Source organism: Anopheles darlingi, chromosome 2, assembly GCF_943734745.1.
Source record: "Anopheles darlingi chromosome 2, idAnoDarlMG_H_01, whole genome shotgun sequence".
In the NCBI taxonomy this organism is placed as follows: domain Eukaryota; kingdom Metazoa; phylum Arthropoda; class Insecta; order Diptera; family Culicidae; genus Anopheles; species Anopheles darlingi.
In genome coordinates this window covers 26,403,301-26,426,462 of record NC_064874.1, presented here as the reverse complement: position 1 = coordinate 26,426,462, position 23,162 = coordinate 26,403,301, and the positions used below count along the sequence as shown (strand labels likewise).

Here is a 23,162-nt window from a genome sequence, read left to right as displayed (position 1 = left end):
CATTTTTTTTTTTTGCGGGTGGATACTACGCTTTGGGTAGATACTTGCTGCTGCTGCTTCTTCTGGGACGAGATAAACGAGCCTTGATTAACTAATCGATGGCTTTCCATCTCTATTAGCCTTCTCTCTCTCTCTCTCTCTCTCTCTCTCTCTCTCTCTCTCTCTCTCTCTCTCTCTCTCTCTCTCTCTCTCTCTCTCTCTCTCTTTCTCTTTATCTCTCTTTCTGCACCATTGTCGAGCTCGAACTTCATTTCCCTAGGTAGTGGTGGCAGTGGTGACGGTGCTGGTGAAAAGAGAAATGAAGGAACTCATCCGGTCCGGTGCACGAATCAGTGATTGAAGTAATTTATTTGTTTCTCCGGCACACACACACAGCAACCAACCCAAAAGCACAACTCGTTAACCGAGCCCCAATGTCCCATATCTCGCTCCCTCTCTGGGGAGGCGCTGGAAGGATTTCATCGTACCGATAACAAGCAGCATAGCGCCAGTGATTTCCTTCGAGAGTTGCGCAGTCCAGAGTCCACACTCCTACGCTGGACACTCGACGCTCGACATCGCATCATTCCTCGTTCGCACACACACACACACACATGCTTGGCGTTGGGCTTGAATTTTCCGTGCTTCGTTTTTTTTTGCTCAGTCTCTCTCTCTCTAAACGACCTTTTCTTTTATCTCGCATTTTGTTTGCCTTCGTTGCTTGTTTGTTTTGATTTGTCCCACGCGTGGGTTCGTCGCGAGCAAGTGGACGCCAACATAATAAGACCGCAGGGCCGGCAGGGCCGTATGTGGCCGGCGAAAGGACGAAATTAATTCAATCAAATATTAAACAGAGGAGAGGATGTTTAAATTAATTGGATCTGTCAATTCCTATCAGCCTCTAGTACTGTGGACTCTGGTCCTCTGGTTCACACAGGCTGCTTTGTTTTGCCCCAGACCCAAGACACTTGGATCGCAGATAGGACGAAGGAGATGTAGTGAGTATTAGAAGTGCTAAGAGAAAGCCTGTCGTCCCCGTGGTTGTCGATAAACGACAGCAACTAGGGCACTCTCTCTTTGTCTTTTTCGCACACTCACACAATGACGTGCTTATAAATATTCAAACGTAAACACCCTACAGAGAGAGAATAATGTCGGCGATGAACCGGGGAAGGAGCACACGCCATGGTTCCATATTACCAAATTCATAAGCAGCATCATCATCAACATTCCGGTGCACACACACACACACACACACACACAACAAAGTGCATCATTTTGAACATTAAGCGCGCAGCAGTATTGGGTTGTCGGGGATGTTGATGATCTGCGCGATCGACACCGGGCAGCGAGGCGAGTATATCGGTGTGTCGACGACGTATTTTCTAATTAAAATAAAATGCATACACAGCCAAGCTGTGACGAAGCCGACACCCCCCCAGGGGTGGCCGGGCATCGCATTAGCAAGGCGCAACGCAGCGCATCGCATCGCATCGCAGTGGGTAAAACTATGCTTCACTAGCTCCATCTCCATAATTTATGCTTCCCGCCTCACTCATTAATCGTGCATTGGGTTCGCCGGTACATGCGGCCTGGTATCGTTCGTAGCAGTGCTTCAAAGAGATTCAAACTGGGACGCAACGATGACTTCAGTGTGTTGGTTTCAATTTTATGTTAAAAAGGCAAACAGTTTTACATTATGTAGCGCTTAAAGTAATAAGCGTTGGGTGGCTGTAATACAATTTCATGTTAATATCAAAAGTTCATGTTAATAACAGTTCTGAGATATAATGTCCAGAACAAAACGGAAAAACCTTATTGGTATTAACTTATTGGCACTCGTAAACGAGGTCAACTTAATACGAGCTGTGACATTTTAATTTGCATATTTTATGTGAAAGACTGAAGGATATGATTGAGAAACGGTTCTTGAAAACGATTGCTAAACGTGTTACAGAACTTCAGGAATTTTATACTGACTATGTGATGGAATTTTTTTATTGTCTTTTTATAAAACGAAGAAGGATTTCAGCTAGACAAACCGCAACATTAATTAGGCAGCAACTGCAACTTTAGCTTCAGAAAACGCGAAATTGGCGAAAAAAAGTTTCGAAGTAGGCGATACATCAAATTAGTATCAAATGAATGTTCAGAATCGACGATATGGCCAAGTAGCTTCGAAAGGAATATAGTTTAGTCAGAACGAATCTTTGAGAAGTTAGTTACTGAATTAGGTCAAAATGCATGTAAAAAACGCCATTAACAGCAATCAACCAGGTTTTTAAGAGCTCATATAGTACAATAAATTAGCATAACATTCAGTTTTAAAATTGAGGACTTAGCTAACATGTCTTAAAATAGAATAGTTTGTACTCTGCAGATTGTTTCTATCGCACGGTACTCACTAATATACTAAAACCATGTAGCAAACGGGAAAAGCAACACTTTGAATAAGTAACTAAATAAAGTAATGGTACCAACTTTTAGTAATATCTCGGGAGAACATTACATACCTACCGCTCCAATACTCACTGCCACTGCCATCTTCCCCATCCGATGGACTTGGCCTTTCACCCAATTTGCCACGCCAGACGACACCACATTCCCGCATCGAAGAAAAAAAAAACAGAACCACCCCTAACAACACAGCATTAATCAACGTAAGTCCTCCGCCTGAGGAGAAGTCGATCCCTGGTCGATCCCCCGGTGGTCCGTGTCGGGTGTCGAAGTCGCGCGTCTTCACGTTCGCCCAAATCGACCCCGGGCTGGCGGCGGCGGTGGCGGTGTCGACGACCACAGGCCAAGTCGGCAATAAATTATTTAATCCTCATTCATCTCGAAAATGAAAGGCCGGCCGGCCCTGGATTAGGGAAATTAGTTTGTTTTCCTTTTCGAACCCCGCGCGTCGCGGCGCTAAACGATGAATGACACTTTTCCATTTACCCTCCGAACGCGGGCCGAGCGCGTTTTCTCACTCCCACAAACACACACACAGCCCCGAGGGTGGCGCGAGGGTTCAATCGATCAGCACTATTAAGCAATTTGTGCCCTCACCATCTGAAGGTCCTTGTGGCAACGATTCGGTTCGATCTGGGGGAGGGTACAGGCTACATTCCTTCACATCTGGTGAAGAAAATGAGGCAACCATTTTCACACTCCCCCCCGGTCTGACCTTCTCGTTCCTCCTTTCCGCTACCGTCGGTCGACCAATAAAATCGTTCAGCGTCGCGGCGTTGCGCTCTCTACCAGTCCGCCAGTCAGTCAGTCAGTCAAACGGTTTGATGGAGCTGGATGGAAGGCGGGCAGTGGTCGGTTTTTCCCGGAACGATGAGAATGACTTTCGCGCCGCGGTGACAGTGACGTGGCTGAATGATCCGGGAGCTTTATCTTCTTCGTCCTTCAGTTCGTTCGACGACGACGACGACGACGACGCTGGCGACGATGGCGACCGTTCGCTCGCTTCTGGTTTTTGGAAACCGGAAGATGAAGCGATTAATCTTCCTGATTGGGACCTTCCCTGTTCTCCTACTGTCTTCTACAGGGGAAACATTACAGAGTAACCGCGCTAAATAGACGACACAATGAAGCTGTAGAGAGAGAGAGCGAGCGAGCAGAAGAGACGGGGTGTTGCCTTTTCAACCGGTAACCTCCCGGGCTCGCTCTTCCGCCGGAACCGATCTGATCTACATTTATCATCATTTCAATAAAATGGCCCCCGGGCTGGGCCATACCAGGCGCCGGCAACCATTTTAAAACAGTTTAGCTGCTTAGCTTCATCAGCGGCACCAACCGAGCACCGCGTGGCCACCGGATTCCAAAATAAACTCCGAAAAACATCGGTTCCGCCGAAGCAATACCTCCCCTTTTTCCCGGGACACCATCGTGGGGCTCGTTGTTCGCTTAAATTTTAATACTAATCTACCCTCCCCACTCTGAGGGGGGGGGGGGGTCACCTCGACTCGTCTCCGTCGTTCCGTCACTTTGGTTGCGTTGGGTTGATTGATTTTTAATTAGATTAATGATGCCTCCATTGATTCGCGCTTCTCGCGTGGCGTGGCCGCCTCTCGCTCGGTGAAGAGATTATTTTCGATCAAGTGACTTCAATCACTGACCGTCGACCGGGGGGCTGGTGGCGCAAAAGTGAGAAAAATACGCCACATTTGCTAATGAGCGGTCGGTCACGGAGTGGTGCGCGATTTGATTCTTGCGCAGGACGCGCGACAGGACAGGACCGCCGGAGCTAAACGAGGACGCGCGAGCATTCACGCACCAGCGACTGGTCTGCACCGAGCACTAATTAGCTTAAATTGATATGCGAACCAACAGGACAACGCGAGCGCGCGCGCGCTCGTGTGTGTGTGTGTGTGGGATCGGTGCGATCAAAATGATAATTCTAATGATGAATTATTGATAAATCAAATCAAGCTTTTCTACTTTGTCCGTTCGACTGACGGGTCTCTAACGTCGCCATCTCGCTCTCGGAATTGCCTTTTTGTTTCGGTTTCCATTATTTTCCGTGCAATTAGGCTCCGCGGTGAGGCGATTAGTTTGCATCATGCCCACCACCACCAGCACCCCTCGAGTACACCGTTAAGTCAATCGGTTGTTCCGGGATTGCAATTTCGGAGCGTTACGCGTTTGATTGTGGTTGCTTTGATGTTTTGAATGCAGCCAACTAACGGGCGAAGGGGGTTTCTACTTAACACACCTTTCAACAGCAGAAGCGCAGTAGGCTACGTTTTGCACTATTTTACAAACGGTTGACCGTAAAGCGACTCCGGACCCCAGCTTTTCCCAACTTTCGGGACCCTCTGCTGGCAACATTTAAAAGAAACAAAGCATACCCGATGCCCGGGGCCTCGGTGTCCGGTGCCTGGTGTGCACGACATACTACCCCCCCCGCCCCCCCCCCCCCCACCCGGTCGGTAATGGCATTTTCGTGCATCATTTATTTACAACTCAATCATCGTCCGGGGAATGATTTAAAATGGATGAAATCAATCCACCCAATAGGGGATGAAGGGATGAAGGGAACTGATGGATGGATGGATGGGAATGCGCATTAAGCGCAAGCGTCCAGTCCCAAAACCACGTCCGTCCTTCCCGCGAAAGCCGATAACGATGCAGCATGATTAAGATATTAAAACGCGCGGCGGTGGCGGCGGCGACGACCATACGCCCAGTCCACCCCGAAATGCAACCGAAAATCGCGCGCGTCTGTAAAGTGCATTTTAATTAACGCTCGTGGGGCATGGGGGTTTTAAAATAAATTGCAAATGGCCACGTTACACGCACAGTCCCGCATCCCTTCGGTCCGCCCTGAGGTAAACACATGCCGGTGACACACCACCCTGCGTGGGAGCGCGATTTTTGCATAAAAAAAAAATTGGAGAAAAAAAAGAAAATGCCGGGCGCCAATGTTTCGAAGCCGAAGCCCGACCGTAACCGTATCAGCAACACTGACACCGCGGCATCAGCGGCAAAAGCGTGCAGCAGGAATTGAATTACAACAATTACAGCCTCCTCCTTCGCCACCCCCCCCCAAAAAAACCTACCATCGATCACACAATGGAGCATTCGGGTTGCTGCTGAACGTGAGCCGCCATTTCGTTTTGCTAAATTAATTTTGTCCAAAATGTGTATCCGCGTGGATTGTGTGTCTGTGTGTGTGTTCAGCGTGGCGGAACGGTCACGGGACAGAACTGTAACGGATTTTGGGGTTGTGGCGCCCAAAGCACTTCCGCAAGGAACGATGAGCGATGGTCGGTCCGGGAGGGGGGTAAGTGATTGCATTTTACTTTGCCAGTGTGATGGTCCAAATGCAAAATGCATTTGGCCACCGGCCAACCAGGCCAGGCAAGCACTGATCCGTGGAGAGGGCCGTAAGGGCTTTCCATAGAACCCAGATACCACGTGGGGAGGGTTCCGAAACCATAAATCAACAAATTACGCGCCGTTCGTTCGATTGTTTGGCTCTCGAGAACCTCGATTCGCTGCAGCACCAGGTCCCGGACCGGACCGGACCGGAAGAGTGTGCGTTCGTGTGTGTGTTTGCTTTTGTGTGTGTGAGGAGTAGCTGGCGCGTGAGCATAAATTCAATTTCTTGAAAAAATCCATCCCGAATCCCGATCACTGTTGGTCCGGGAATAGTGAGCTGCACGTAACACTGACCCCAGGACCGGGGCCATCACCATCGCCAGCAGCTGCTAGTGAGAGGTCCATAACCACTTTGCACTCACACAAATCGCAAATTTATAGGTCTCTGCTGTGACATCGCAAGACGAAGAAGAGGGTAGAAAGTCTTGTTCCCACCGGTTGCCGCCACGGTGTGTGGTGCCCAAAACCCCGAAGAGTGTCTTCATCCAGGAGGAGTGTTCTCACGAACTGCTCGGTACGAACACGTAGTCGGTGAAAAAGCTTTGCCCTTCTTTTTTTTGGCATCGATATCGACCTTCTGATTGTGTCTCACTCTCCAATAGAGAGACACTCCCGACAGCAGATGCTAGGTTCAAGCAAAGAACGCCACGGCAGTCACTATCTTTCGGGGGACTCCGGGACAACGGGACAGATATCAAGCAAAGTTCTTAATTTTTAATACATAATTGATCCAAAACAAAAGCTCTCTCTCTTTCTTTCTCTGATTTTGGCGTCACATAACATGTGCAAGAAATTTTAGGGTTTTTGGAAAACATTTTAATTAATTATTCCTAAACTGATGCTGCCGCTCTGGAGTCACGTATTACGTTGGTGACTGGAACCTTGAACTAACGCCAAACCCCCTTTGTGCTCTTCCCTTTCGTCTTTACAGTGAACGGAGCACAACGAGAGACGATACCGAAGCAGCAGCAGCAGCAGCAAACCACATCAACGAAAGATGGTGGCGCTTCAGCCGGTCAACCGAATCTGCTAACCAGCAGCAGCAGCAGCAGCAGTAGTAGCAGTAGTAGCAGCACAAGTGGAAGCAGCAGCAGCAGTAGTAGCAGTAGCAGTAGTAGCGGTAGTAGCAGTAGCCCCAGTAGTACCAATGCTGCCAGCAGCAGCAGCAGCATCAGCACCACAAGCAGCAGCAGCAGCAGCAGTAGCGGCAGCAACAACGGTGCATCGACGGCCAGTCATGGTCGTCCGTATGGTCATGCGGCGGAGACGACCGCATTACCGACGGAACAGCCCCGTGTTGGGCCATACTTCGATGTGGCCGCCTCGAAGAACGTCACGGCGCTGTTGGGCAAAACCGCGTATCTGAACTGTCGGGTCAAGAATCTGGGCAACAAGACGGTAAGTCCACCAAGCGCTCCATTCTACACTTCTGGCTACCCCATCGTAGCGACCCCTGGCCTTGCCGTGCCTTGCCTTACCTTGGCGTGGCTTGTGGTGTTACCAGGAATTTTTCATCAAATTTAGTTCCGGGCTCCTGCATTATGGAGCAAACCAGCAGAAGGGAGAAGGTGCAGTAAGGACAGGTGGTCTACCGGCTGGCCCAACATTTGAGCGACCAGATGTTCTGTAAGCGGACTAGAACCTTGGCTGCTTAGAGTGTTGCTGCATTGAGCAACACATTCCACCATCAACCGGGGGCACCACCTCATCAACGCATCAACTCCTGTGTCCTGTTCCGCCTTTTCACAAAACCATCGTGCTTGGCTTTTACCTTCGTCGAATGGATGGTTTGCATTGCAAAATTGGTTCGACGAAACCATTTCCATTTCCATCGAACGCAATTGAAATGCGTTCGAGGGGAGAGAATGAAACCCGTTTGACTTCGTTTGCCATCGAGCGCCATTTAAGCCACATTGACCTCACATCCATCCGTGTACACTGTCCGTGGATGCATGCAATATGTTGGTGAAGGTAATGTGAGGTTCGTGGTAGCTGGAATGGGGCGGGAACGAGATGATTCGATCGGAATCAATTCCCGGTACCCGAATGCACCAACCCATCGCTACCAAAAACGCCCAAATGGCTTCACGGCATCTACGGTGGCACTGGGATCGGTAGCTATAGTAACGGTACGCGATGTTCATGCTGCTCGAAACTTCGAAAGAATCGAACATTTAAACCGGATGTTGGTTGGCTGAGGTGAACGCGAGTTCGCGAATTCGCGAATTCAATGCACTGGCTCCGTGGCCTCAGGTCAAGGGGAGAGGAAGAGGAGAGGAAGGAGATAACACTCTCCCAGAACGGATGCCAATCGTTCGTTTGTTCGCCTTTTCGCTGATGTCTGACAGAAGCAGCCCGCTTTCGGTACATCATCACCGCGGTACCGCTCGTGTGTGATGTTTGCTGCCTGCCGCATACGGAATAATGCGTTTTGCGCGGTCGAAGGGAGAAACCGGACACCAAAAAAAAACAACGGCACCAATTGCGGCTAGCATATACGCAATGCATCCATCGGTCGGACAACGGTAGCATCGCAAGTCGTACGTTGTTCACTGCAAAAGCGAAAAACTCCCCCGGAAAGCAGGAAAAAGAGGTTTCATTCAGAGGCGAACTGGTACACATCTTCCATTACCGCGTGTTATGCGCGGACATCGCGGATTCTTTTTCTCACACCGGACCCCCGAACGCTGGATGAGCTGCATGAAATGCAATTGCGTCCGAGCAAATTCGTGGCTGCTGGATGCTCGTGGAGAACGTTAACAAGAAAAACGCGGAATCGATGGCCGAAGGAAAGGTACAACGACGGTCGTGGTGGTGAGGTGTGAACAAAACATTTCCCCTTCAAAATCTCCCCGAGAAGAAAAAAACCCAATCAACAGCTGGAACATTAGTCATCGGATTGGGGTTTTGATCAAATTTGCTGTCCGGGTTTTGATGTGGCAATTGTAGAATGACGTCGTTTAGTTCAAACGAGAAAAGATCCAACATTCGGATGGGGTTGAAAACGGCCGTTCGTTAAGCAAAACCTAAGCATATTGCCTTTATTTTGGTTTTGACGGACGATCTGTGACCGTTGGATAAGGTTTAGGTGATTTGTTGAATGTTTCAAACTCGTTTGTCTCGATAAATAACGTTAGTTTGAGTTTAAAGCTTATATCATAAAGCTTTGATGCACACTTTCTTCATATTGCCGGTCTACTGATGACAATAACCTCTTTACTTGTTACTTTAGCATCGGTTATTGATATCTTTTCGGAGACTGAAGACATTCCCCGAAATTGTATTTTTGTCCATTGGGATGGAATGATATTGATCATTCCAGGTCGGCATCTCACCACAAATCCTATTTGCATCTTACGAAGGGTTTATAAAAGAGCAAAATGTGTTTGGTAAGGTATCTTTTTTTGATTTATTGTCTTATCTGACACAAACGCGTAGGTCTTTGTAACTTGAACAAATCTTACCCAAAGCATGGAATTCTTTGCAACATCGCAGCAAACATCGTTGCTTCGACGAACAAAACTGCTGACATGTTTAATCATAAGTCGAATCCAACGTGTTCTTTATCTTTGCTTCACTTCGTACGATATCGGATGCTCCATTTCAATATTTGTCTTCCGTCGGTGGCTTCCGGATTGGCTAGCAGTAGACACACGATCCATCCAGTCAAACCATGCCCGAAGTGCTATTACTTTGCCGAAGGGCGACAGAAATGGCGTCCCTTGAGACCCGCAGAGCCCGTTTGGTTTGCCTTTGTTATCCAATATCCCTGAATGGCGCAGAATGCAGCGCTAGAGCACTCATTCCACGCTTTCCGGTAATTAACGGCACGTCGTACGTCGAAACTGCTGAGCGTCCGCTACGCCTCTCGATGCAATGCAATGCCTGCAGCTGTCGTGCCGGGTCGTGACGGAACCGGAAGCCTATGGCCTATGGATATTATGACCGTACGCCTCCGTGCCAGCCCTGCCAGCCCGCCTTGAGTTAAAAACTTTCCGATCCGCCATTTTTTCCCCCGTCAACCATTCACCCTAGTATATTCTTCTCGATGGTACGGTGACGGTGGTGGTGTCGTGAGGAATTCCGGACGGCGAAAAGGAAGTGAACTATGAATTGGACACCATCATCATTGTTGGAACTTTGTCTTTAGAGGCCCGAGGCAAACCCGGCGGCCCCGGAAATGTGTGTAGAGGACCGTCTTCCATGGACCTCCGGACACGCAGTGTCCGCAAAAGAGCGTGACAGTATTTTGCTTCCTTGCGCTCTTTGCTCCTTCCTTTCCCTTTTCCCTCTTTCTTCGCTCGAGTGTCCTCCGCTTTTACAGCAGCTAGACCAGACCAGACTCGCTCGCTGGTGAAAGGTTTTCGGGGTAAGTTTTCTTTATTATTTTCACTCCCGGCAACTTCCCAGGAAGTTGCTAAGTAGCTAGTTGGCTGGCGTAGCATCCCTTGCTGGCTGCTGGAATGAAGGGATCTGCATCCTCCTTTCCGGTTTTCTCGATTCGGGGCCCAACTGTTGTGGATGGTTTTTGTTCTGGGCAATTTCAAGTTTTCAGGATTGCAGGATAATTATGAACACTCTTCCGGAAGGACGGAAGGCGGAGGCGCCAAACAAGGCCAAAGACTATTCCACACAACTGCTACACTGCAAACACGAAACCCGTTGCTGTGCGTTAGTTTCGATCGGATTTGGAATGTTTTTTTCCGGAACAGATGCTCGCTACTATGGGACACACACACACACCCCCAAAAAAGGACGAGATGAGTTCATAAGATTTACCCTCTATTTACTCCCGTTTCGGTTCAGCATCATACTCACCGACCGACGGCAGCATTGTAAGTCCATTGTGCTGGCGCTTCCAAAGGCTGTATCTGACCTCTGGACTCGCGTGAACTCAGAATGTGGCAATCCATTTAACAAATCACGATCAATCATAGGTTTTTGTCCGAAAAGGGGTCTTCAAATCATAACGCACACAGGTCTTCGGCCGACCCAATAAAAGGGTCGTGGGGTTGTAAAGTTCATTACTGCTTTTGACAGCGACCTTCGATTCGGTCAAGCTGTATGGTTCCCTCCGGTTCTTCTTCCCTTTTTTCCGCCGTCGGCGCATTTCATTCGCCATATTTTGGGATCCGCCACACAAAAGATGTGACATTTTGTACGAGGTGAATCCGGTTGATGACAGGTCTGCAGAACTCAATAGCCGTAGCAGGGCGAAGGCAAGTCAGCAAAGGAATAAACCTAAGTGACTTACTAGCGCAGCGTCAACAAATTCCGTTGCTTCGCCATAAAGACTCAACATGAGCTAAGTGAAATTGACGGACGCCGAAAAGGGAAACTCCTGTCTTATCTTTTTTGTTTTTGTTACTGTACCGATAGTACAATCTCCTCTTTCTGTGTGTTGTTCTTGGATATCCTGTTTTCGCTTGCAACGATGGACAACCCACTTTTGAACCTCGTCTCGCTCACCGAAAAGTGGCCCAGGCTTCAGACCAAACCGGACTAAAACAAAAATAGAAAACAGGAAGCACACATGCACCGTAGTTGCTGGTGTTAGATCTTTTTTTTTCGTTTATGATTATTATTATTATGTTTGCCACTCAATCCCATTCCTCCTGTTCGGGGCACCGGCCACTTGGTGCCACTAGCCATGAATAAAACATTGCCGAGCAGCAGCAGCAGCAGCAGCCAGCAGCGAGTGAGCCAGCAAGTTTTGTCCTCGTTCTTTTTGGAGGAAGGAAGGAAGGATGGTGCGCATGGTGGAGCAAAACATCCTCTTACTCAAAAGACGTATGAGCCAATAAAAGTGATGAGCAGCTCGGAACGGTAAAGAGGCTTCCAGCTGTCTCTAGCGACGTTCGCTGCACCATGGGGCCACTTGGGCCACGCTGGGTGGATGTGTGAAGAGGAAGGAGGAATGGGAAAACATTTTTCAATCGGGGTACGAAAGAAGGATGTGGAACGATGTATGAAAAGTTTATGCGATATGAAGGACATTATTGAGGAGCAGACAGGAGCCGGCGCTAGGTTATAAGAAGTTTAGTGGAAAAAAAACTTGTTGTTCCCGTTGCAAAACTCAAATCAGTTTTGGAAACAGGAATATCTTCGCTTTTGCTGAAGTATTTTTGGAAATCATCGTACGGGAATAGGAAGACAAGTTCAATTATCGGGTTGTTGAAAATTAATATAACATTAATTTAATAAATGGATTAATTCTATACACAGTAACAAAAAGCTTTTTAATAAGATACTCGCTAGAGCTATTTAAGGAAGTCATTCAAAGGGATAATAAATATTCTTTAAATCACTCCTATCTCTTGACAATCATGCTAATTGCTTTCAATATAATAACCGCACTTGTCTCTGTAGTGATCAAACTCATTATGTTATTAGCTAAATGTCTTAAGGGGAGATTTTGCACAATTTTTTCGCTCCTACTTTTAATTCGATTTAATCGATTTGCATAAGAAAATAGGCAAACATTATCGATCCAGTGAACACCAAGAATTCATTTCTTCCCGTTTGCTCACATCCCCCAAAGCGATCCAGCGGAAATGCACCAAAATAGAACGAACTGAATGGAGAAATAAAACGAAGAGACTCCATTTTATTGGACGCCATTCCCCGCGTGTTCATGTGGCACTACCCCACACTCCGCGCTGCAAAGTGGTCAATCAATTTGCTTGATTAGTTATTTTCTCAGTTCATTCAGCTGCTCCCCAATCAACTCATCAGCAAACGGCCCCCTCGCGGGAAAACCGGAACGGAACGAACGAAAACCTCGGGAAAATCAAGAAGCGGCATCCTTTTCCAAAATGGATATTTGTTCAATCATCCGCGGCCGAGAGTTCCGTGGCGCGATGTCGAGTTCGGTTTTCGAGTCGTCCCTTCTACCTTTCCACGAAAGCAACACAGCAATGGTACCCTTCTCGCTGGCTTCCCTTCTCGGAGTAGACCAAGTGATTTCAAGAAGATAATCGCAGCTTCGAGCAGTGTATTGAAACCGACGGCTGCAATTAGAACGTGTCCATTAGCAGTTAGTCTTTCCTCCGCTCCCCACCAGCAATCCGTCTGTCTTGCTGTCCGTCTGGCGTTTCATGGATTGTGTTTTCACCCTACTACACCCTTGTGGCCACGATGCGCTTCCCTCAAAATGGCGCCGTACCGCTTCTGCCGCTCGATGATAAACAGTGAGCAATGGGATCGCCATAAATTGTTGGCCACTGTCGACCTCGTTAAATGACGTTACGAACGAGCGAATGAACGACGGAACGTACAAACTGCACCCCTAGAACCAGGCCCCGAACCCGGCGTGTGGCGTGTTGTGGTGAAAATTTAATTACACAACCCCTATACGACCGAAGCGATACGAGAAGGTGGAAGGTGGTGGTGCAGTGCACCCCGACCGAAAGTCCCATACTGAAGACGTCTTTATTGCGGCCGAAGACGACGCCCTGAACGCCCTCCTGCCCTCGACATGCTACGGCCACCCGAAAGGAGCAACTTTTTTAATAGAAAAAACTCAAACTGATTCCCATTAATATTAAGCGAGACAGACGATTACTTCATTGATTTTTATCGGAGTTCGGTACTCCCCTCCGATCCCTTTCGAGGGTGTATGTGTGTGTGTGTGTGTGAGAGTGTATGTCACTCTGCGGGTGGCCACCGGCCCGGCGGAGGAGTGGGTGATAGAAGTTCTTTTATCTTGTTTCTTCGTTTTCGTCCCTTTCCTAGCCACCCGCTCCTCCTCCACCTTTTGGCTTCACTATATCATCGACATCATCGCCATCATCGTCGTCGTCGAAGAGTTTGTCGTCGGAGCACCTCGTTAAGTGCGCTATTCATCGCACTGCGCACCATCCCGTTGGCATGAAGTCCACGGGCTGGCCATCCGGGAGTGCATAAGCTGATGCTGAGCTTCTTCTTCTCCTCCTCCTCCTGCTTATCCTCAAACTCCAGAAACCTAGAAGTTGCTCCTGGTCGAGTTTTGGTTAGCAGCTTCAGCTCGCTTCGCTTCCCACTTCGCTGTTTGACAACAAAATTAAACCCCCAAAACATGTGTTTTATCCTGGTTCGGCCTTGAGCCTTGAGTCGAAAAAGGGCCACTGAACCACAAAACCATCTTCCCTCTCCACCGCAGGAACGACGACGACGTTCGACGACAACGACAGCGACAACGTTCCTCGGTTGTTGAGGTTAAAATGGATGCCTGCCTCGTCTCTCCTGCTACGGCCTGATGGGCTGATGGGGTCGACTCTCTGTGTGTGTATTCTGGCCACTAGCGGTGGTTGCTCGTGGTTTTTGCTCGAAAAGACAATCAATATATTCGATTATGTTGTCTCATGCATTATTCAGGCACTCTCTCCGAGACTCATGTCCGTATATCGCAGTCATGGGCACACCATACCGGGGGCCAAACCCCCTAGCTCGTGAACATCCGGAAGACAATGATGCGAGGAAAGAGAGAGAGAGAGAGTGTGTGAGTGTGTGTGTCTGTGGGTTTACTACATGATACATGCACTTTATTTATGAGCTAAATGTGCAAAGTGTGCGCAAACGATAGCAGCGGCTAATGATAATCGCTCAGTCTGGTGCGATGGCAGTGCATCAAGCAGAAGGGAAGGGAGGAGAGATGGTAGGGGAGAGGGGGAGACCTCGACGCGACTCGTCTCGTCTCGTTATACCAGGCGCCATCTTCTGAGCTGTTCATCTTCATGAGTTACGCTTGTGTCGTGCTGTGTTCGGAGTGCTATTCGATGGATTAGTGTGGAGTGAGAGGGGAACGGGTGGAACTGCGAGGGACGAAAATTGCATCGTAAATCAGTTTACATAAGGCCGCTAACGGTTCAAACGACAAGTTATTAGCTTCCTCTAGTCTGGGGCTACTCCTGGACGGGTGGACAATGCGGAAACGAAGGTCCATCACTGCGATGCTCTTTAATTGTTTGAAACGAGTGTGAATGCGCTTTTTAATGCTACTAACAGTAGATTAAATTAAAAGAAATGTAATGCAATATACGTGTACATGTTAATAAGTCTCGATGCTACGTTTTTATCATTTTACATCAATAACTCATTCCTTGAAAATGTGTTTGAAAAATATGACACGCTCCGAGCAAATTTTCAATTATATAATTGAAAAAAGATGGATTGTCCTTCGTGGAACTCAAAAGGTGTCAGATTGTTCGGAGTAAAAGCTCGTTTAATTTAACAATTTTTCTCAATCCTCCATTATTTCAATCTCTTGTCTGACGGTTTATAATGAATTGATATGAAATGTTTTATGAGCAGAATGCAGTCCGAATGTAGCTTCCAGAACAACAACACAATGCACCAGCAACTGCTGTTACAACCGAACGATCCCCAAGGGGGGAATTTAATTTAACATCCTTTATTAACATCCTCACAATGGCATCAAATGACGTTAAATGTAAGTAACACACGCACTACAATGCGAATACGAGTGAGGAAGCGTACGATGGTGACTACAACGCTCGTTCAATAGCAGCACAACATAATCAGATGCGCATCTGTTTCATATTTTCATTACAACTGCAACATGACTACCACCGCTATCCACTCCACATCAGCCGAACGATCCAAGCCAACGATCACGAGGTGCTTTTAACGTCGAGCTGCAAGCACCGCACCGAACCGGACGAATGTTATTTGTTTTGAAGAGGATGATGAAGAACTCATTCCATCCCGTCTCCCGTTACTCGCGTTACGATGTTTCCTCGAGGACATCCAACACGATGATGATGATGGTGATGGTGATGGTGATGATGATGATACCCCTGCACTGGATGCTAAACAGAGCGAAGCAAATACTCAAATTCACTTTTCGCTGAACCGGATGTTAATAGGTCTACGTTTACTCAGCAACCGAACATCGCCATCAAACCGACCATACAGAGGACATTCCACCGAGCGTTGTCCTCGTCGATACACGACCCCTCGGTGGCGCCGCACCCACTCCACTACGCGGCCACGATCCAATCGACCATTCGGGCAAAATGGGGTTTTCGAACGGTCGTGCCGGGATGCCTTTTTGCTCTGTTGTTTTTTTTTTTTTTTGCTTCGTCTCTGTTGTTCTCTCCCCTCCTGACTTCACTCGCTTTCACTCACTTTGCATACCATTTGCCGCTCCCTAGAGAGGCCATTTCGGAGGGCAGGGAGGAGCAAAAACGAAAACACGAAAGAAGCAACAACAGCAACAACAACAACAAAAAACATTCATAGATAATTTATTCCTGCTGCATGCAGGCAATAAATATATTTTATTTCGAGTTTTTTTTTCTGTCTTTCCCTCTTTTTGTTTTGTGAACTCTGCGTAAACCTTTTGCTCCACGCGTGTGTATGTGTGTGTGTGTGTGGATACAATGGGGTTTCGGCATTTCCTTTTTTTTTTTGTACGTTTTGTTCCGCATCCGCACGTGATGAGAGGAAAACCAGCGTCCACGAGGAAGCTATCCGAGTGCCTTTATACATGCACCAATGATAGCTGCGTACACTGCTACTGGCTGACGCACACACACACACATTTTGTCAGACAGCATGGCGTGGCCGGCATGTTGAATGATGGTGCGGAACATCGCGCGATCTCGTGCTCGTACTCGTGCTCGTGCGGTGGACAGCAATTTCCACGCTAAAGGACCGGTTACCTTGATTGGCCACCCTCGTCTCGCCTGGGAAGGGAAGGAAAAATTGCTCCACTTTGGCTACGGCAGGATTGTATCCTGTCCCGGAGCCGGAAATGAAAAGTTCATTCGCGTGCGAACGATTTCATAGGGATGACGAACTCACTCAAGCACCCCGGCAAAACAATGACAATGGAATTGTTGGAAGGGACATTTTGTACAGCAACCGAAGACGATTTGGTTGGTGGCAATGGAAACATACTGCTGCGAAAGAGAAGTTGCTATAAATTTACGCTTTTATTTAAGGAAGTCAATAGGAAGCAATACTCGGAATTTCGAATGTGAGCAGTGTTGGTAGAAGAATTATAAGGAATGATAAACTATCTATTTTCTATATATAAATGAAAGTTGCGTACTTTCGAATGCCCATAACATGAGAACGGATGGGCCGATTTCACTTCCTCTTGGCACTAAGGATTCGTGTTGCTCTGCTTCATGTTTATAAGTTAAGAAATGTTGGGAAAATTCTGTCCTTCTAAGGCAAATTGAAACTCTTTTTTGCACTGGCTTTCCACTTCACAGCTTACTTGACTTCATATTACTTCAAAGCATTGGATGAAAACCTTTTAGCTCCAATGCATACTTCGATGAATTCGATATTCTTACTCTAATTTGATTATCATCGCCTACTGTGGTACTTTAATTTTCTAAACCCATCAGACCAATGAACCCTAGGTTTGTGCAAACCAAGTACGGATTGGTTGATTCGTTATTATGTCTTCCAACGGAGATTTGTCAAGTGGTTTTCGTTTGGCGACTATTAAGGTTAGAGCAGAAATTACGAACATACGGTCCTCCCTCATATATGCTAAACAAAACGAAAATAACGAAAATAATTAGAAGATCAAGTATAGGATTGTGCAGTCGAAATTCAAGGAGGCTTCAATAGTCGAGGTACAGAACGAAGTTTGCGGAGTCAGCAAGTAACTCAATAAAAATGTATCAATAGTTTTACAAATTTGGACTTCTTGTAAAGCTATAAAAATGCCATTGCTTTCTCTGTCATTTCGCGCTTGAAGCACTATTTGTCCGAGTCTGGGATGTCTCGGAAAGGTCTTTTGCGAATGAATCAATTAATGCTCTCGCACCCTATCGCGTGATACGTGACCGATGAACCCATTCCGCCCATTCCATGCTGACGACGCGACGACGCGCGGCACACGCACTCGTGGGGTTTTTGGGGTGCTTCCATGGTGCGCAGTGCATGCGTCTCACTCCCGCTCCCGGAACATTCGTGACCACGTGATTTGTGATGGTCTAATCTTTTGTTCTTAAGTGCTGAACTATGTTCCTTTGCGGTGCCTAGGACCCCGGGGGCCATGATCCCGTAGACGAGATACGCGAGGTTGAAGTGAGAACGGTTCGGTCGAACATTGCGTCAAGTGCCTATCTGCCGTCAACCAACCATGCTAATAAATTATCACGCCGCAAAACGGGGCAGGGCACCCACCTATCCACCGTTGATGCTTGAAAAAGACAAATGGAATGTTTAATCAACAAAAGGTTGTGACCGGCCAGGCCAGGCGCCTCCCTTTCTCCTTTGCACCATGGAGGCGCCTGGTGGCTCACAAAATGGCATCAGCTTTTCATCGCCATCGGAATCAAATTAAATAACCCAGCGGCCCACCCCCCGAGCACTTAATCGGAATTCTTCACATTTTCCACTGGGAGCCACCAGTGGCCGTACCAGCCCAAGAACTGAAGCCATTCGAGTCCGTACGCTTGTCCGGGAATGTTTGCGGTTAAGGCCAGCAACCAAACGGAACAGCCGGAAGCCAATCAAGCACTCAAGTGCGACTCCTTCTCGACAGCAATCGCTTAATAATTGATGAAAATTCAAACCTCATTAAACACTCGGTTGCCACCACGAATGTTCGAACAAATATCGTCCAATCAATATCGGTTGTAATCAAGGGGGTCCGATCGATGGTGATCATCGCTTCAGTGGGAACCGGACAGTTGGGAAAGATGTTGCAACTGTTCACGCGTTCGAAACCCTTCCCCCTTCCCTCATTCTTTCTATCCAATAAATCGTCCCGAAATGGAACAATGGATATTGTGCAGATGTCTCAGCTGCAAGCGTGCTGCAGCGTGCCTTGTGTAAGATGGCAGTTGGGAAAACTAATTGATTTCATTATTCATGACATGGCACATGGGTATGCAGCTGATGTATTGATGTAAGCGATTTCCACTCACTGTTCCGCAGGGCCAACGGTCGGTCGGACAGCTGCAGCACAGCTGAGCACAGAAACCGATGAAATGGAAGAATTGTCCCTTGCAGAGACATAATGCTCTCGAGTGGCAAATATTGATTCTGGTGGCGAGCACCAGCAGTGCTGCTGGGCGGGAAGGGAGTTCTGTACCCAAGGACTCTCTCCCACTCCCCAGGAATGTCTGTGAAAAGTCAGGAAAAACAGGCAAGGACCAAAGGTCACTTCTTATTGGCTTACGACGAGCGTTAGACACAAATTGTGCAATGGACCAACTGTGTTCTCAGATGCACATACACACGGGCACTCACACACAGAGGCAGACAGGCAGACAGTCATGCAGAGAAATAAAACATTCCATCTTTCGAACCCTTCAGCTGCAGCTTCACAGTCCTGTCTGTCCGGATGGTCCGGATTCAAGGCGGAACCACATCCGAGCAGCAACCGATGCACTGACTAAGACGTCCAAGTATCTCGGTCACAGGACTCGACCAGGCCACCCGTACGACCATCCCGTTTGAGGGCTACATAATCTTTACGTTTTGCTTGCCAGATCGGATGGGACACCGGACAGCACCGGACCTTCTTGCAACATCGACAAAATGCATCGTGACGCTCAGGCTCAGGGTTTCGTTTGGGTTGGCTATTAAAATGATAAACTACATCGATTTGCTGCCTGTTGCACACTAGCACACAAATTGTCCCCCAAACCCCTTAAGGTCACCCCAAAGGGGGACGGAATCTTTCCGCACTTCGGACGTAGCTCCTCCTGGTCAAGACACCCGTGGAGGTTGATGGATGTGCATGGCCAAGAGCATTATGGGCTTTTATGCGCTACGGTCTCCGGGTCGAAGCAAAATCCATCGGATTAAAAGAAGTCGATAGAATAAAATTGCATCATGCTCAAGGATGCTTCTGAGGTTTTCTATTCATTTGACGTGAAGTTGAGCTTTCATTGAAGCAACAACTGATCGGACAGATTGGATCAGATGCCAACTGAAGACGTCTTGAGCCATCCAGCAAATTCAGGTCTGGGGTAGAAGAGTTAGAAAAAAAATACCATCTCAATATGTGAAACGATACCTGGTTGACGGCCGCTGACCAGGGTCATCAATCTTGCCCTGAACAACCTCCGTGTTCCTGGTACAAAACGAGAAACTAATACGACTTAATTGAACTCGACCGACGTCTATTCAACGTAATCTCGAAGAGCATCCCCCGCTCCTCCCCGCAGGTCATTCTGGTGTTCTCGTTCCCGGAACAGAACATGAATGCAAAGCGACACGATGCCACCCCAGAGACCATCGTGGCATCGTGGTCCTTCTCGAGACAGGGAGTGGCGAACGAAAACAATTTCCAAAAGCGATCACGTTTCGTATGCACGCAGCATAGGATGGGAAGGGCTAGAGAACACACACACACCAGTGAAAAACAAACATTGAATCCGGTCTGTGTGGTCGTCCAGAGCAGCAAAAAGGTTCCCGGATCCTTGGTTCGCTGCTCCTCGGTTAAGGGTCCTCTGCTTCACGAGCGTTGTTGGCATGTAACGTGCATAAATCTGATCCCCCTGATGGCATCCCCGCGCCCCGGGAATGGTGCACCACCAGCAGTCCGTAGTGCTCCGTTGGTTTTGTTTTGGAGTTCTTTCAACTAAATTGCATCAACTCACCTCTTACTCATACTCTCTCTCTCTCTCTCTCTCTCTCTCTCTCTCTCTCTCTCTCTCTCTCTCTCTCTCTCATTCTTTTTCTCGTTCTCTCTCATACACGCATACACACAGATGTTGCTGCAGGTGTCGTGGGTGCGCCACCGGGACATCCATCTGCTGACGGTCGGCCGCTACACGTACACCTCCGATCAGCGGTTCCGGGCGATACATCATCCGCACACGGAAGACTGGAGTCTGCAGATCAAATATCCGCAGCATCGCGACTCGGGCATCTACGAGTGCCAAATCTCGACGACGCCCCACATGAGCCACTTTGTGCATCTGAATGTAATCGGTAAGTACCGGCCGGAACCGACTCGGAACGAAGGATGGAGCAGTAGCTGACGGTTCTGGTTTATGGCATCCAAACTTTCACCCTCTCCCCGTGACCACAGAGGGCACAACGGAACCGGTCGGTGTCCGCTTAACGAACGGAACGGTGACCATGACCTCTGGGTTGGTCGGTAGCATCTGGTGCAAACCACCCCACGCTCAGTATTTCGTGGCTTTCGTTTGCAATTTCTAAATTAATTTTAATTCCCCTAACGCCATGACCGCATCGTAAAATCTGTGTTTCGTTGCATCGGGCATACGGGGTGTAGTGGTAAGGTGGTCACCGAAAAGGCGCTGCCTGGTGGCATGCCAGTTCTCGGAGTCGACTGCCATGACCGGTTAGTATGGGCCACCCTTGGGGCAGGATTTTCAAGTTGATTCCAGCGCTCGCTACGAAAACGAGCTGCACATATTTGGCCGGGAAGGTGCCGGGATTAACATTGACTCCTGGTGGTGGTAGTGGTGGTGGTCTCCGTAAGCGAAATGCTTCGTTTCGAGATTGTTAACACGCGACACTGATTGCATGCTTTGAAACCTTTTAGCTTTATGTGGGAGCGCATTTATCATACTCTACTTGTGTTGTGATAAAGTGAATAGTTTGTTACAGAGCCTCAGAGGTGCAATCGTGGAAAAAAATGGGTTCTTAACATCGGGAAAACAATGTCAATTTCGGCAAACACTGGCAATGAACTGTATAACCAGTGTGGTGTTAGTTAGCTGTGGTAGCTATGGGTAACGCTAGTGTGGTAGTTACCAATAAGACAAAGTGAGCTATGCGTTAGTCAGTAATGCGATACATACAATGATTATTCTGCTTCACATTAACGAGTGTGTTGCTTTCTGGAACTCTGTGTGATAGCTCGACATGTATTCAATCCCAAAAACGCAACAAAACCATTTCCAGAGACACGAGATCACATTAAACTGAGCAGCAGAACGCTGGTATTGCAACATTCCATCGACGATGCCACGAGCATTCCGCAATTCTCTTTCATGAAAATCCAATTAAACCATATGACACGCATCGCCAGCCACATCGATAACGCCTGTTTCGCATTTCAATGAGACAGACACCCCATTGAGTTGATGCTTCGGCGCTAGGCCGATGTCGTCATAAATGCATCTTCGCTGCGAGGGAGTGCTGCTAAGAAGCTGCTCGGTGAAGTGATTACAGACGTAGAAATGCCTCGTTAACGTCCAGCTAATTGTGCGTAAAATGAAATAACACAACAGCTCCCGGAGATGCATTAGCCGGAGAAAACGCAGTTGTATGCGTTGTGTTAATGCGTTAGCATAGATTACTGCTATTGATGGCGTTTTAATCCCAGTGCATTAGTAGCCATTGCATTGATTGCATTGAACTGCTTTCACCGGCTTATCATCGGCTAAGACCCTCTAGACTGGACTGGATTTGCTGACTTCATGATAATGATGATAATGATGATGTTACTGTATCCGTTGGAAAATGGACAACGAACATTTTCAATGCTTTACGAGTAATTTGGACCATTTTTTTCACTCAATTTGCGTTCCAAAACAAGGGGCACTCGCTGTTCAACTGTTGATTTTACTCCGCAAAATGGCTTCATCCCGGTGCAGTCCGACGCCTTCCTTCATAATATCTGCACAGCAAAAGGACAAACTTTAGAATCATATTTTCTCTCCCGTCCCACAACTCGAAAACTCACGGCATCAATCGCCAGCAGCATCAAACATCGGAGGTCAATATTTTGCAACTTTAAAACAAACATTCGACAACATCAACATTGCAATGACAGAGTCACCAGCAGTGGAATGCACACAGTGGGCAAACATTTTGCGAAACTCCTCGCCATTGCTGGCCCTTTTTGGCAGGAGCCCCGGTACAGCAGCCCCGGGTTTGCCTCGATTTGTTTGGCAGCAGCAACGGGAAACCAACCAACGAGTCGACAATTAAATGCTTGGAATGGAACGATCCGACCACAGCAGCATCAGCAGCAGCAATGATGCCGTTCTGCTCATCGAGGTAACGGTTTTAACTAACGGAAGCCAAGCAATAATTTATCCTCGCTATAGAGCCGGCACACCGTGCGCACCGGACCACCGTCAACCCCATTCCCTTAATTCAATAGTTTAGTACCGAGTGCAAGCAAATTGCAAACGCATTTCGGTCACATTGCATTTCCACTGGCGTAACGTCAGAGCAGAGAATGTAATTCTTCCTCGCACAGGAACCGGGTGTGCACTCTTGTTGTCATGGAAACAACACACACGCACACGGTAAATAGGGTGGCCCCTATTTCGGTAAATGGTATTGGCGATTCGATTTCGCAGCTCGCTTTGTTTGACTTTGGCGCTCGCTTTGGAACTCGGTAC

At 47.9% G+C, this 23,162-nt stretch overlaps 1 protein-coding gene across 2 annotated transcripts in view; it reads left to right on the top strand.

The window, feature by feature from the left end:
• The window catches only part of LOC125947933 (nuclear pore complex protein DDB_G0274915-like), a 77,062-nt gene that overhangs the window by 39,472 nt on the left and 14,428 nt on the right, over positions 1-23,162 (top strand). For both annotated transcript variants that reach the window (XM_049673498.1, XM_049673499.1), the window contains exons 2-3: positions 6,788-7,254; positions 20,547-20,769. In XM_049673498.1, coding sequence (XP_049529455.1) covers positions 6,788-7,254; positions 20,547-20,769 — 690 coding nt within the window. The remainder of the gene's footprint in view (positions 1-6,787; positions 7,255-20,546; positions 20,770-23,162) is intronic.